At 40.0% G+C, this 14,103-nt stretch overlaps 1 protein-coding gene and 1 long non-coding RNA gene across 3 annotated transcripts in view; one reads left to right on the top strand and one right to left on the bottom strand.

Moving 5' to 3' along the window:
- The window catches only part of LOC103911105 (uncharacterized), a 150,726-nt gene extending 149,978 nt beyond the window's left edge, over positions 1 to 748 (top strand). Inside the window, exons 9-10 of one of the 2 annotated variants that reach the window (XR_012406242.1) lie at positions 66 to 94; positions 236 to 748. This is a non-coding gene — a long non-coding RNA (uncharacterized lncRNA). The remainder of the gene's footprint in view (positions 1 to 65; positions 95 to 235) is intronic. The other variant, XR_012406249.1, reaches the window with a different exon arrangement.
- Positions 742 to 3,785, bottom strand: pimr58 (Pim proto-oncogene, serine/threonine kinase, related 58). The gene is made up of 8 exons (XM_073951343.1): positions 3,397 to 3,785; positions 2,900 to 3,157; positions 2,700 to 2,782; positions 2,536 to 2,586; positions 2,091 to 2,463; positions 1,787 to 1,966; positions 1,619 to 1,714; positions 742 to 1,521 (listed from the first exon to the last, which is right to left on the bottom strand). The coding sequence occupies exons 1-7, from the start codon at positions 3,410 to 3,412 to the stop codon at positions 1,623 to 1,625; spliced, it is 1,053 nt and encodes a 350-aa protein (XP_073807444.1). The 5' UTR covers positions 3,413 to 3,785; the 3' UTR covers positions 742 to 1,521; positions 1,619 to 1,622.
- Positions 3,786 to 14,103: the final 10,318 nt, after the last annotated feature.

Below are 14,103 nucleotides of genomic sequence, written 5' to 3'. Positions count from 1 at the left end.
GTAAAAAATGTATATCTCAAATTATAAAATGTAAATTATTCTTATCTTTTGTTAAGTTTCTGTAGGTTCTGGGGCTGAGAACAGACATGTTGAGGTATGAGCACATTTTGAGAATAATTTTAATATATATTATTCGCAATAGTTTAGCAGCAACATAAATTACATCAATATAATGTAATATATTTATTTGTTTATTTATTTGTTTATTATTTTAATTAAATATATTCTGTTTCAGGCTGGTGATGAAGTGTGTTATGCTTCATTAGACATGCCTTCCACACAGCAACAAAGGCAGAGGAATGAAAGAGCTCAGAGTTCAGACTTCAGTATTTATTCTAATGTCAGAACCAGCAGAACGTAAAGTAGAGTAAACTAAAGTCATTGTTCTTTAGTAGAAATATGATTCAAAAGAGTGTTAATGACAATGCTCTGGCATCTGCATCCTATTTTCATTGATTCTAATATTGTAAGTTTTTAATGATTAAAAATGTAAATACATTTAAGAAAGGTTAAATGTTTTTTCAGAATATTTGACTTGCAGTCTCAGAAAGGACTCAGTGTTGTTTCTGGGTCTCTCAGTTTAATATAATTTAAGCCAATCACATGAGTGCACATGCAGTAGTACTCCCAGCTAAAACTGAAGTTCTTAAACTCTTTTCATGCCACAAAACAAACATCTCCCTGCTACAACAACAGAAATGTAGAATGCAAATGTACATCTAACAGAGCTCTGAACATTCCTAATATTAAAAAAAAAACAAAAAACTAGGTCTTAGATCATCAGATGTGTACACCATTTCAGAGGTTTTACTGCTACTGTGGGCAAATTAGCACAACAACTCCACCAAAACTTATATATTATAGATCTATAAGATCATTTAATGGAATAACAACCTAAACAATATTTCATCACACCTTTAGCCTCAGTCAGTAGAGCTGCAATCTTCATTTTAAAACCATTATGAAAACCTCCATTAAGAGGACTTAAATGGATAGTTCACCCCAAAATAACAATTCTGTATCATTAACTCCCTTTCACTTGCTCCAAACCTGTTTGAGTTTCTTTATTCTGTTCAATACAAAAGAAGATATTTTGAAGAAAGCTGAAAAGCTGTACCCATTGACTTGTTTGTTTTTGCTACTATGAAAGTCAACGGTTACAGGTTTTCAGCTTCTTCAAAACATTTTATTTTGTGCAAAACAGAAAACAAGAAACTCTTAAAGATTTGAAACCGCTTGAGTTTGAGTAAACAGTGAGTAAATCTGGATTTCTGTGTGAACTCTCCCTTTATTTGAGCTCTCTCCAGTCACTCTAGGAAGACACTACACCTGGATTATTTGTCTAAATAATACGTTTATTATTAAAATCCCTATTAACATTAAAGTCATCTGAAGCGGTGGCTTAGTGCAGGTAAAGGGGCCCCGGCCCTGGGTGAGTCGGCCATTAGTTAATGCCCACTCCTCATTCTGCAGGTGATCAGGAAGCAGTTCTCTGCACTTCCTGTGTGACTCCTGCTCACCCTACACAAATCATTAAGATCATTAATCCAGACTGACCCTAACAACACAATCAAAGCCATGAGTGCGTCACTCAGATAAGTGTCAAGTCACTGGCCACCTGTTCACTGTAACCAGGGATGGCGCTCAATATCGTCCAAACTGGGCCGATCAGCCGCCGCTGGACTGAGACACCAGCCAATCAGCTGACGGCACTCTGATACACACAACACCGTGTTCAGAAACACAGAGCAACACACTTCTGCTGATCTCTCAGTGAGTCTCTTACCTGTTGACAGAGTTATGGGGAAGGTCAGTTTGCTCCTGGACGTGACCCTCAGTGAGCCTCCGAAGGGGAAACGGTTGCACAGGATGTTGAAGAGGGTCACTCCTACTGACCACACCGTAGCTGGACCCGCATGGTAGCGCTGTCTGCAGAACCACTCAGGTGGAGCGTATTGAATCGTTCCTGAGAGACACAAGGAGACACAAACACCCGTTCAAAACACTCCAGCACACACAAATTCCCTTTGGTGGATCATCAAAAGCTCACAAACATCCACAGAGTGTTTCCTTCTGCAACACAAACCCACCTGCGAAGTATTTGTAGGCCGAGCGCTTGAGCAGATCTCCACAGCCGAAGTCCAGCAGCTTGATGTCCTGGGACTCTGTGGAGATCAGCAGGTTCTCTGGCTTGACGTCCCGGTGCAGGACTCCGCGGCTCTCGCAGTGTTTCAGAGCCGCGATCAGCTGCACCAGCACTTTCTTGGCCAGACCCTCATCCAGACAGCCGTTCTCCTCACAGAAGCTCTGGAGGTCTTGGCAGGGATCCGGACGCTCCAGGATCAGGATGTAGCGTCTGGGACGGTCAAACCAGTCTAGCAGCTGCAGGACGTTGGGGCAGGCAGGAGCTGAATTGACGCGGGTCATCAGTGCCACCTCCAGCGGCAGCCGACCCTGACCTTCCTGCAGGACAAACGATTGGATTCAGAACCCAATGAAACATCAAACACAACAACAGGTTCACACTGAACTCACAACTCTCAGTCTCCTCTGTGTCCGCTCTTTAGACACATACTTGATGGCGACCTGTAGACAGATAAAGCATAATAAATCACACCTGCCTGATCCTCACACATCACATTTACTGAGATCAGGATTTCTAAAGGCTGTTTGAATGAAGAGCGGAGAAAACGACTTACTGGCAGTCCATCAGACCTGCGCATCCCAGCAAACACAGAGCCAAATCCACCGTCTCCCAGCAGTGGGCCCTTTGCATACGCGTCTGCAACACAGAGGAGCAGTAGAAATGTGTGTTCAAAGAAAACATGCAGCAGTAGAGAAAACTGTAAAAGAGCATTACTGAAACATCATCATCACTTCTTCAATAAGCCATTCTGACCTCTGCGAGAGCGTTTGAGAGCTCTTCTAGATGAGGTGGACGGACGTTCATCTTCTGGTGTTTGCTGGCTGCCGCTCTGCCGCTTCCTCTTCCTGTTACCCTGATCTGTGGACACAGATTTGGCCAACAGGGAAGGCAGAGGTGCGAGAAATCCATCAAGTTTTTGGCTCACGGTCTGGGTTTCACCATCACCATCATGTGTCCTGACGTCCTGAACAGCTGCCTGGATGAAAGCAGAACTCCTGGATCTGGAGCGGCCTGAGACAACGACAACAACAACAACATATCACGTTTATTATAAGATTATAAGAATTAATCAACAATTAACTTTAGTAGCTGCATCTACAGAGAATAAAAGACATCTGATCACTTATATCGGGGAACAGTTGTGTTGAAATGGGTTCATTTGTACCAGTTTATTTACATCACATTTCCCCAAACATTACACAACATCATATCATGATTGATCATAAACAAATAAAAACTAAAACACTCACTGCGGTTTTCACCCATCTGACAAACTCCTCCAAACTCCAGCAAACCTGAAAACAAGAACAAAGATCAAATATCAATAAAAATGTCAATAAAAACAAGATCAAAATCAAAATAAACACAACAAAAGAGCAACAAAACGTGTCAAAAGGAATAATTTCAGCTCTGAGCGTCGATCTCCTTGTAAAATAAAAGTCTTCTGTCAGAAATTCTCTGGTCTCCTTGAAGAATCGCAGTATCAGCACAGTAATCCTCAGCAAATGTTTCAGAAATTCGCCTCTCCTCAATCAACAGATAGCGGCGAGTCTCGGTGTTTATATATGGAGTCAAATCATAACACGCGTTGCTATAGCAACCACAATTTGAATCGCCAATCTGAATCACGTGAGTAAACGATTCATCTCATCTCAACATATAAATAATAAATAATTAATAATAATAATAAACATAGTTAAAATAATAATAATAATAATGAAGTTTAAATCAATTAATTTATAATTCACGAAACTGTAATAATAATGCTAAATAAGCAAGATTGGTTTGACAAGGTTTGACTTTGTAAAATGTACAGCTATTTAGGAATTAATTAAATTAAAATAATAAAATTAACTCATATATTTTCTATTAGTGGCCCAAGCAATGTAAGTGCATGCTGTTTAATTACACGTACAGTGCTAACTGCTCACGTAGATATTAGGAATATAAGTTAAAAAAAGTTTATTATTGTAAATAATAGAAAGTAAATTAAATCGTTCACAATTTCTATGTCTATGCCTATATTTTACAGTCTATGGTCTACGCACGATTTCAGATCACATGGCCGTTTGTATCATCATCTGGTAGGCTACATGGTTCAGTCATATTTATGTACTTTTCATTTGCTCTTGTTTTCAGATTTAATATTATCAAGTTTTATTAATGTTTTCGTTATTTTGGATGTATGTGAAGGCTTTTTAAGGGACTTTGTGTTCACTCAAGGGCTAGAAAGCACAAAAGTTCACCTGCCGAATGAGTTCCCGCGTCTGACCACAAGATGGCGTCCACAGCAGAAAGGTGCAAGTTTATAAATACATTATTTCTGTTTGTACGAATCTAAATAGCTGTTTTCATCACTAATATACAGCTTTCAATAAGCTAAATTACTATCACAAGGTCTGTAATGACAATTAGCTTGTACATTTGCTAGAATTTTCCTAACCGATCTAGCCTTGTTCATTTATATTAAAACAAAAAAAGATTGTATTTTATTCAGAAAAACATCTCTCGTTTGTCATTACGTTTGATGATTTGATGTGATTTCTGAGCTTCTGAACTTCTGTTAAGGGTGCAAAGTCTGCATTGAAGCGGCCTGATTTTTTACACCAGTTTACAGTAGTAAAAATATATCAAAGTTAATTAAAGTAAACATATTAAAGTTAAACAGGTTTCTATTTTTCGAATGTAGTTAAAAATTATTTATAAAATGAATAATATGATTAATAATATGATTCATTTATTATATTGATATACATTTTTTATATTAAATTATCTCTGGGTCATAAAGGATTCTGCTTGCAGCCTACAGTACATCAGCTTTCAGGCTCAGTGCTGTGTTTCTTCTTCTTCTTCTTGGTCTTTACTGACGCTCCTGGTGCAGTGATGTTGCAGTTGCTGTGAAAAGCTAGGCGAGAACACAAACCACAAGTGTTTTTATTCAGGCATGCAACAGACTGAATGTCCTAAAACTGTTTGTGGTCAAGCTGGTGATCTTGCATGCTCAATACACACATCAATGCATGAGATAAACTGTGGTTAGACAAAAACAGAAATAAGAAAAGTAAGAAAATATTTAGTGCACGCTGCAGCTGTAAATGTTGCTTTTATTATTTTCATGACTTGGAATTGATGAGAAACTGAATTAAATTTAAATTTCTTATTAATTCCTTGATAAGTGCATGTTAAATCTCCATGGGAAGCTGTAATAGATCCCAAATCATATCAAATAAAACCATATTTTCTATGGCTTAATTTATAATACACTAGAAATTGTATCTGTAATGATTAAGTACACACAGTAAAGTTTCTCATTGCCTTTCTTGCTATGACTGATGATTTTAGAGACAAAGTTATAACAGCCAGAGAAACATTAAGATAGAAGTTTAAAGGATCAAGAGCCCAACTACAGCAGCCTCTGATTTCCATGATGGTGAGGTCTAATGAAATTTTCTCAATCAAAATATAAACCTCTGTTATTATCAAATATTCTTGCAGATATGAGACCGGAAACGCAGGGTCATGCGTTTCGCAGGTTGCTGCGGTGCAAAGTTCAAGCTTGGTGAATTCTGACCTGCGAAAATGCATCACTTGACTGCGTGAGACCAATCGAGAATCAAAACATGACATCTCTGGACAGAAATTTAAAACATTGAGCAATCGCTCGCTTTTTTTAATGTCTAATAATCTTGTTTAGTCCCTCTCCATTTCACAGTGCCATATGACAGAACTTTGCACACAGAAACTCTAGTGTGACTGCAGCTTCAAGCTATGGTCACACTAGAGTTTGTAGCTAATAATGTAGCTTTTAAGTACACAGTTCAGAATAATAACAATTTCCTCCTCAGACCCTGCCTATTGACTTGTGTCCTCTGTGGTGGACATTGTATTTTCATGAATTTTTAATTTTTGAGTTACTCTGTCAAGTCCTGGGGCCTGTTTCAGAAAGGAGGTTAACTGAAAACTCAGAGTATTTTAACCCTGAAATGAGAGAAACTCTGGGTTTTCCGTTTCAAAATGGCAGGTTTGTTAAACTCTAGAAAGCAGGGTAAGTCAAGCCTGTTTCTGAAAGAGAGGTAACTTTAACTCAGAGTAAGTTACTGTGGTAACTTCTAACCTGGTCAGAAGCAGGTTTTATTCTCTAAACTCAGAGTTTCTGTCTGTCTCCTCCCCTTTTTTAATGATGAAGCGGTATTTCTCGCCTTAGCCTTACGTCTCCACACACCTATTTTAATGCTCATTTTGGATACGTGCATAAAAACGATTGATAGAAACGTCATGATGCACATAACTTTTTAAAATATGCATAAAAAACACGCATAACTGAGTAGGATAAACTTTTATTCGATAGAAAATGTGTGCATAAACTTAGATGGAAAAACTTTTACTGAACAAATTACAGTATGTACATTAAAAAAAGATCATGATCATATGATAATGAAAATGTGTGTAAATGGACAAACCAGCAGGCTGGGCACACTGTAACACGTCTCAAATATTGTTTTAGTCATTCTAAAATGCCTTAACTGTTTCAGTATTAGTGTATATTATTAATTACCTCCGAACGTCTGGTGCGTGTCAAGAGTCTCCGCGTCTCATGGCTTCAGACGCCCCCACGTGTTCATTGTGTTTCAGCATTGTCTTCTGACATCGAGGCGCAAGTACATTAATTAGGCTAAATAAACGACGCAGCTTCTTCTACCACAGTAAATTCTGTTTTTACTGTTGATATTTGGTGCCAGTTTAATCAGGAAGTGACAATTTTTTTCTCTTTGACTCGTTGGATGGAATTTTATTCGCATCTTTTATGCAATATTCCAGTTTTGCACATAAACTTATGTAATATATTTGGATGGAAACATAGCTATTGCCTACATTTTAGTCACACACAGAAGAACTGTACTAGAATGGCTTATCCTTTTTTAATAAATAATTAAATTAAATTCACCTTCGACATGCACTGTAACTAGATTAATGGGATTATTATTCTTTCTAAAAATTATTTTTAGTACTGCTTACCTTCTAAATGTTATATTAACCTCTATCACTTGATCAATAAAAAAGGCAGACACACAAGTGCACTGTTAAATCATTTAAAACTAATAAATGTATAAAAAAGTTTAGAAAAAAAATATAAACGTCACAAATTACATTACTTATTTTATTATACTTAAATATTTAAATACTTAAAAAGTTAAATTAGGCATTAACTTGAGCAGCTGTTTTCCCACGCTAACTGTCTCTTCTTCACTGATGGTTGCTTCTTTTCAAATATATACACACTCATATTTGCTATAACTTTGCATGAGAACATCAAGTTCAGCTGGAGAAAGAAATGGTGATCTCTTTTATAAGATATTGCCATAGTCACTCGTAATGTCTGCGCTCCATTGATAATGCCTTTTTAAAGTCACGGTGCACGCACTTAACTCTGAGTTGGTCTACTCGAAGTTGATTGACCCAACTCAGATCAGCTGTTCTGAAACCGAAAACTCTGAGTTTTTAATCTCTTGGTAAATCAACTCAGAGTTCAAGTTTAAACTCTGAGTTGTTTGAACCTCCTTACTGAAACAGGCCCCTGGCGTTTAGCTGAAATCAAGACCTTATACAAGTGAGATCTGGCGTTTAGCTGAGATCAAGACCTTAAACAAGTGAGATCTGGCGTTTAGCTGAGATCAAGACCTTAAACAAGTGAGATCTGGCGCCTGTCTAAGATCAAGACCTTTTTAATACGTTCGGCTAGCTAACTGCGATTTACTCCCGGGAGGGGGTTGAAATCAGGGGGCTGTACAATTTACTTCCAAAAAGAAGCTGAAATCCAGGCTGTGTGATTTACTTCCAGAAGGAGGTTGAAATCAGGGGCCGGGCGATTCACTTCTAAAAGGAAAGTGAAATTGTGTGCCACGAGAAATAGAGCTGAAAAGCTTAACTTGTCGATTTTAGGTGAAAAATCGAAATCTGTTGGAGACGTCTGACAGATTAATAGGTACCGACAAAGTCCAGGGGAAGTTTTTGCCAGCATGGGGACGTCTCAAAACAAAGTACGAAGATATGATAGACCGGTGTTTTGGAATATGGGAAAAAATTATATGGAAAAAGAAAAAAAGCATGCAAGATATAGGAAAACTAATAAAGTATCACAAGTTTCTGAGGGAAAGGGAATGTTGAGTGTTACTAGGTTAAACAAATTAAAAGAGTTGATTGAGAAGGCAGAAGGAAAAGCAGGTTGTTTTTGTGTAAGGAATGTGTGTGTGTTGTGTGGAGACGCTGTTGATTGTTGGCTCAGGGAGGCAGATAAGAGGCAAAGAGGAAAATGCTGCAGAGGCAGCTGGCATGTAGGGAAGAGAATGAAGAAGTGTCATGTAGGGAAAAGAATGAAGGAGATAAAGTGAAGGAAAAAGCAAGTGAAAAATGTGAAAGAGTGAATGAAAGATTAATTAGCATTACTAATCTTTTCTATACATCTGTTTCCATACATGTACCGCCGTACCATCACTATCCCGTGGCTGAGCTGCGAGCCCTGAGAACTGACCCAGACCTCAACTGCTACTGTCCCAGAAGACCTCCGACCGCACCAACGAAATTCCCACCTCAAGCGAGTGGAGGACATCTGTTTGAACTGGAAAAATGGACATTTAACGGACATTCTGCTGTGTGCTCAACATGTTGAAGACAAGCTGAGTGAAGCAAGAGCAAGACAAGAAGAAAGCAGAAAACGAGCTGCACATGGCTCTGGTACAAGCAGCCAACCAAAGATCCAACCAAGACCTGACAACCAAAGATATCACAAGTTCAAAGGCGACAAAGGTGTCAAGGGTGAGAAAGATACCAGAAGATGGAGAAACTGGAATGTGACGGATGGCAATGAAATCTACAGAGCCTGTGGGGTACGTGACGAGAAACTCTACCAAATGTCTGCGCTTGCCACCGAGATGGACTTTTGGTCAAGGATTGACCCGAAAGGCGCAAACCAACAACGGAGCTGATGTGCGGAAAGGGAAGAGCAGAATGGAGAGGGTCTGGGCAAGCAGCCAACAGCTACAGTAAAGGGAAGTGAACATTTTTTACTAACATGTTTAAATGCAGACACATTTTTATACACACATATTCACATACACTGATATACTGGCTCTCTGCAATGAAGAAAAAGCTTGCATTTCCCACTGTAATTTTGATCACAGTGATGTTGATCATTTTTCTGATGAAATGGCATTGTTTTTTTTTTGGTAATGAAGCATTTTTAATATGCCAAAATATTTTATGTTGAGTGAGACCACTTTGGTTGAGTTTCTAGCTGATAGTGGAGCTAGCAGATCTTGCATACGACCATGTGACCTACAGTGTGAAATAGCTTTGAAAAACAAATTTCATGAGTCTCTGTCTGCATCTGGTCATACAGTGATCGAGCGATGTACAGCTCCGCTGACCTGTGAGACAGAGGGGGGTAAAATTTTCAGACATGCATTTGTTTGTTCACCAAAATGCCCCGTTCCCATCCTCGGAAGGGACATTTTGTGTAAACTAAACTTGATTTTAACGGCAGATTCCTCTAGTGTGAGAGTGATTGAAGGGGAGGAATTTTGTTGTTTACAAATTGAATCACAAGAGCCGAAGTGGGCCTATGAATGGCTCATTGAAGACAATGAATGGGCTAATTCAATTTGCAAATTGGCTAAAGAACGTGTTAAACCTTTTGACAGTGATATGATGTCTCCTGGTGAACTGCATTGTACGTCACAGGTCGTAATTGATAGGGATGATGATTTTGAAAAAGCTTGGTTTGAGAAAGATGAACAGGAAACTTTGAAATTGGAGAAAATGTACTGGAATGGCAGTTTTTGCGCAGTTTCAGTGTCTCTGTCAGAAAAGCAGCTTTCATTCTATCTCTTGTCAGCACAGGCTGTGCCTCACATATCAGTTTGCAAGGGTAAACAACAATCTTGGGCTGATTTAGGGCCGTTTGTGAAGCAGTGTGTTGAAGCTGATGACTGGGAGAGTAGAGAAAGAGGGATGGAATTTAGCAAAAGCGCAGAAGCATTTAGAGTAGACAGTGAAACAAAAACAGCTGTTTCAAAAACTGTGACTGCTATTGACAAGGTGTGCGTGAAGAATTCTTGCATGGTTGACTATAACGCTGCAGACATACACCCAGCTCTAGCAGAAATACCCAGCGAACTGTGGGCTAAAAGCAAGTATGATGTTGGTTTGATTAAAGGTTGTGAGCCAGTTACAATCACTGCAAAATCTGATTACAGACCATGTCAACAACAATATCCTTTGAAAAGGGAAGCCATTGAGGGTATTACCCCAGTGTTTGAGGCTTTACTGGAACAGGGCGTTATTGTACCATGCAACAATTCTGAGGTTCGCACCCCTATTTTTCCTGTCAAAAAGATAAGGGATAATGGGATGCCTACAGAATGGCGTTTTGTACAGGATTTACAAGCAGTAAATGCAGCTGTCAAACAAAGGGCTCCATTAGTTCCAAATCCGTACACGATTTTGTCACAAATTCCTGAAAAATCACAATTCTATTCAGTGGTTGATCTGGCAAATGCATTTTTCAGTGTGCCAGTGGACAAAGACAGCCAATTTTGGTTTGCATTCAATTTCAATAGTAAAGGCTACACCTTTATACGTCTGTGTCAGGGTTTTACAGCATCTCCAACTTTGTACAATGAAGCGTTGTTAAGAAGTTTGGAACCTTTGACCCTGACAGCTGGAACTGCTTTGCTACAGTATGTTGATGACTTGTTGATATGTGCTGAGGATGAGGAGACATGTGTGAAAGACACTGTGACTCTCCTTAAACACCTGGCTAAGGAGGGCCACAAAGTCAGTTTGACAAAATTGCAGTTTGTTAAACAAAAGGTAACATTTTTGGGGCATGTCATTGCACCACACAGTAAATCTCTGTCTGAAAAAAGGGTGAGTGGTATAAAAAATGTACCAAAACCGCTGACGAAAAAACAAATGTTGTCTTTTTTGGGAATGTGCTCATATTGTCGCACATTTATTCAAAATTATGCAATTTTGGAACAACCCCTGAGAGCCCTTACATTAGAGAAGGGGATGAAATCCACTGACAAACTAGAGTGGACGACAGAGGCAGAGCAGGCATTTGTAAACATGAAATTACAAATGGCTGAAGCCCCTGCATTGGGTTTACCTGTACCAACAAAACCATTTGTTCAGATGGTAGATGAGAGAAATGGGTTCATGATGTCATTGCTCCTACAGGATCATGGAGGTAGATTGCGACCTGTGGCCTACTTTTCGAGCAAACTTGAGCCTGTAGCAGCAGGCCTGCCACGTTGCTTAAGAGCAGTGGCGGCTGCGGAAAAAGCTGTTATGGTTTCAAGAGATTTTGTTGGTTATTCTGATCTGATATTGATGGTGCCACATTCTCTGTCCATGATACTTCAAGAGCAAAAAACATCGCATCTGTCAACTGCTCGCTGGCTGAGATATCACACTATCTTGTTAGATATGCCAAATGTGACTGTTAAACGATATACTGGTTTGAATGCAGCTACTCTTCTTCCTACTGAGGAGGATGGGGAAGGGCATCATTGTTGTTTAACAGCACTTGAACAGGTGTGTACACCACGACCTGACCTCTCTGATGAACCACTTGAAAATTGTGACAATGTCCTCTTTGTGGATGGTTCAGCGTTCAAAGATCCACAAACACGCCAGAATAAGGTTGGTTACGCTGTAACAACTGAATTTGATGTGATGGCTTCTGGTAAATTACCAGGGCACTATTCGGCACAGGCCGCAGAGCTCGTGGCGTTGACAGAGGCATGTAATTTGATGGCAGAAAAAGAAGCTACCATTTACACTGACTCTAGGTATGCATTTGGGGTAGCTCATGATTTTGGGGCTCTGTGGAAACACAGAAAATTTCTAAAGTCTGATGGTCGACTAATACTCCATGCTCCTTTAGTGGCAGCACTGCTGGATGCGATTTTACTACCTGACAAACTGGCCATTTGTAAATGCGTAGCGCACACTAACAACAAAGATTCTGTTTCTGTAGGTAACTCCAGAGCAGACGCAGCAGCAAAAGTCACGGCGTCCCGAGACGAGGACAACTCTGAATGTTCTCTGCTATCTGTTGATAATGACAATGACATGTGTTCTTCTTTGCAGGATATGCAGACCTTCGCGACGGGGCTGGAGAAAAACAAGTGGAGACAGTCTGGCTGTGTGATGAAAGATAATGTGTGGAAGTATGCTGAGGGCAAGGCGTGTTTACCAAAATTTTTTTTCCAACATTAGGCGAAATTACTTCACGGTAAAGATCATGAGTCAAAAACAGCAATGGATGCGCAAATGAATGAACTGTGGTTCACAAAGGGGTTGACTACATTTGCGGACAATTTCTGTAGACGATGTGTAATTTGCAACACACATAATGTGGCCAGAGCGATAAAAGTTCCACAATCATCTCATCAACCTCCAACGGGGCCTTTTGAATATTTGATAATGGATTTCATTGAATTGTCCCCATGCAATGGGAAAAGGTACTGTTTGGTGATGGTTGACATGTGGTCAAAGTGGGTTGAAGTTTTTCCAACCTCAAAACAAGATTCGGCTGCGGTAGCAAAAGCGTTACTGACTGAAATCGTGCCGAGATGGGGAATACCACAAAAAATAAGCTCAGATAATGGTACCCATTTTGTTAATGAAGCAATCAAACAAGTGGGCCAATATTTGGAAATTGATTTGAGAACACATTGCAGTTACCATTCAGCTTCAGGTGGAGCTGTTGAGAGAGAAAATGGTATTGTGAAAAAAACAAATTGGCAAAATGTTGTGAAGACACAGGGCTTCTATGGGTTCAAGCTTTACCCATTGTCCTAATGTACATGAGAATGAGAAAAAGATCAAAAATGAATTTGAGCCCGTTTGAAATTCTCTTTGGCAGACCACCGTGTGTAGGTGTGAATGGGGGTAAACAGCAGCTGCCCTCAACAGATGTGTGTGAGGATGACATGTTGAATTACTGTAAAGAAATGTCTCATGTGTTGTCCAATGTTTGTGTGCAGGTAAAGGCCGCATTGGGGAAGGCAGCTGACAGACCACTACACAATCTGAGGCCTGGCGATTTCGTGGTGATAAGGGACCTGAGGAGAAAGAGCTGGAGAGCGAAACGTTGGCTGGGTCCATTTCAAGTGCTACTGACCACTGAGACAGCGGTGAAGGTCGCGGAGCGGGCGACGTGGGTGCACGCTGGGCACTGCAGGAAAATTCCACCACCTGAGGAGGATTCCGCGAGGGAGTAGGAGAGAAAGAGGGGCTCTGAAGATGTCTGAAGGAAAACAGCAGGCTGATATCTGAGTGAAGCAAGGTCACAGCTGGGGAGAAACAACAACAAAGTCAAGAGGGGTGTGTGAAACAGTAACTTCTGAATACAACACCAAGCAGCAATCAGACGGAGGAGAAGGCAACCAAAAGAGAGGTGAAAAAGCTGTGCTTGACCATCACATTAAGGATCTGAAGATGGACGAGAAGATTGCTGGCATCCATTCTGTGTGCAAGTAATGTGTGGTCTGAGGAGAACAACACTGGCATTGCTGCTAGTGTCACCTTAATTAACCTGATTACAGCAAAACATTACTGGCGTTGTAGTTGATATGAGATTGGCCGTAAAAGTGCCTGAGAAAGCCAACAACTCCTGGCTAGATTGGCTATCGTTTAAATGGGGAACCTGGATCTACTGGGCCTTTACTGTAGTTTTACCTATAGTGGGGGTGGGTCTAGTGTTATTGTGTTGTCTGCCATGTATTTTCAGATTTATATCATGGTCAGTGGGCAGACTGATTACATCTACAACATCCCTTCAGATGGTAAAGATGGCTGTCAACAAAGAGGGTATGAATATTGATATGGGGGATGAATTTGATTATGACTTTGGTGATAGCAGCAGCTATGTGGATATGAACAAAAAAAAC

The sequence above is a fragment of the Danio rerio genome, chromosome 5 (assembly GCF_049306965.1).
Source record: "Danio rerio strain Tuebingen ecotype United States chromosome 5, GRCz12tu, whole genome shotgun sequence".
NCBI lineage: Eukaryota > Metazoa > Chordata > Actinopteri > Cypriniformes > Danionidae > Danio > Danio rerio.
Note: the sequence above shows the minus strand (reverse complement) of the source record. Positions and strands in the feature narration are given on the sequence as shown.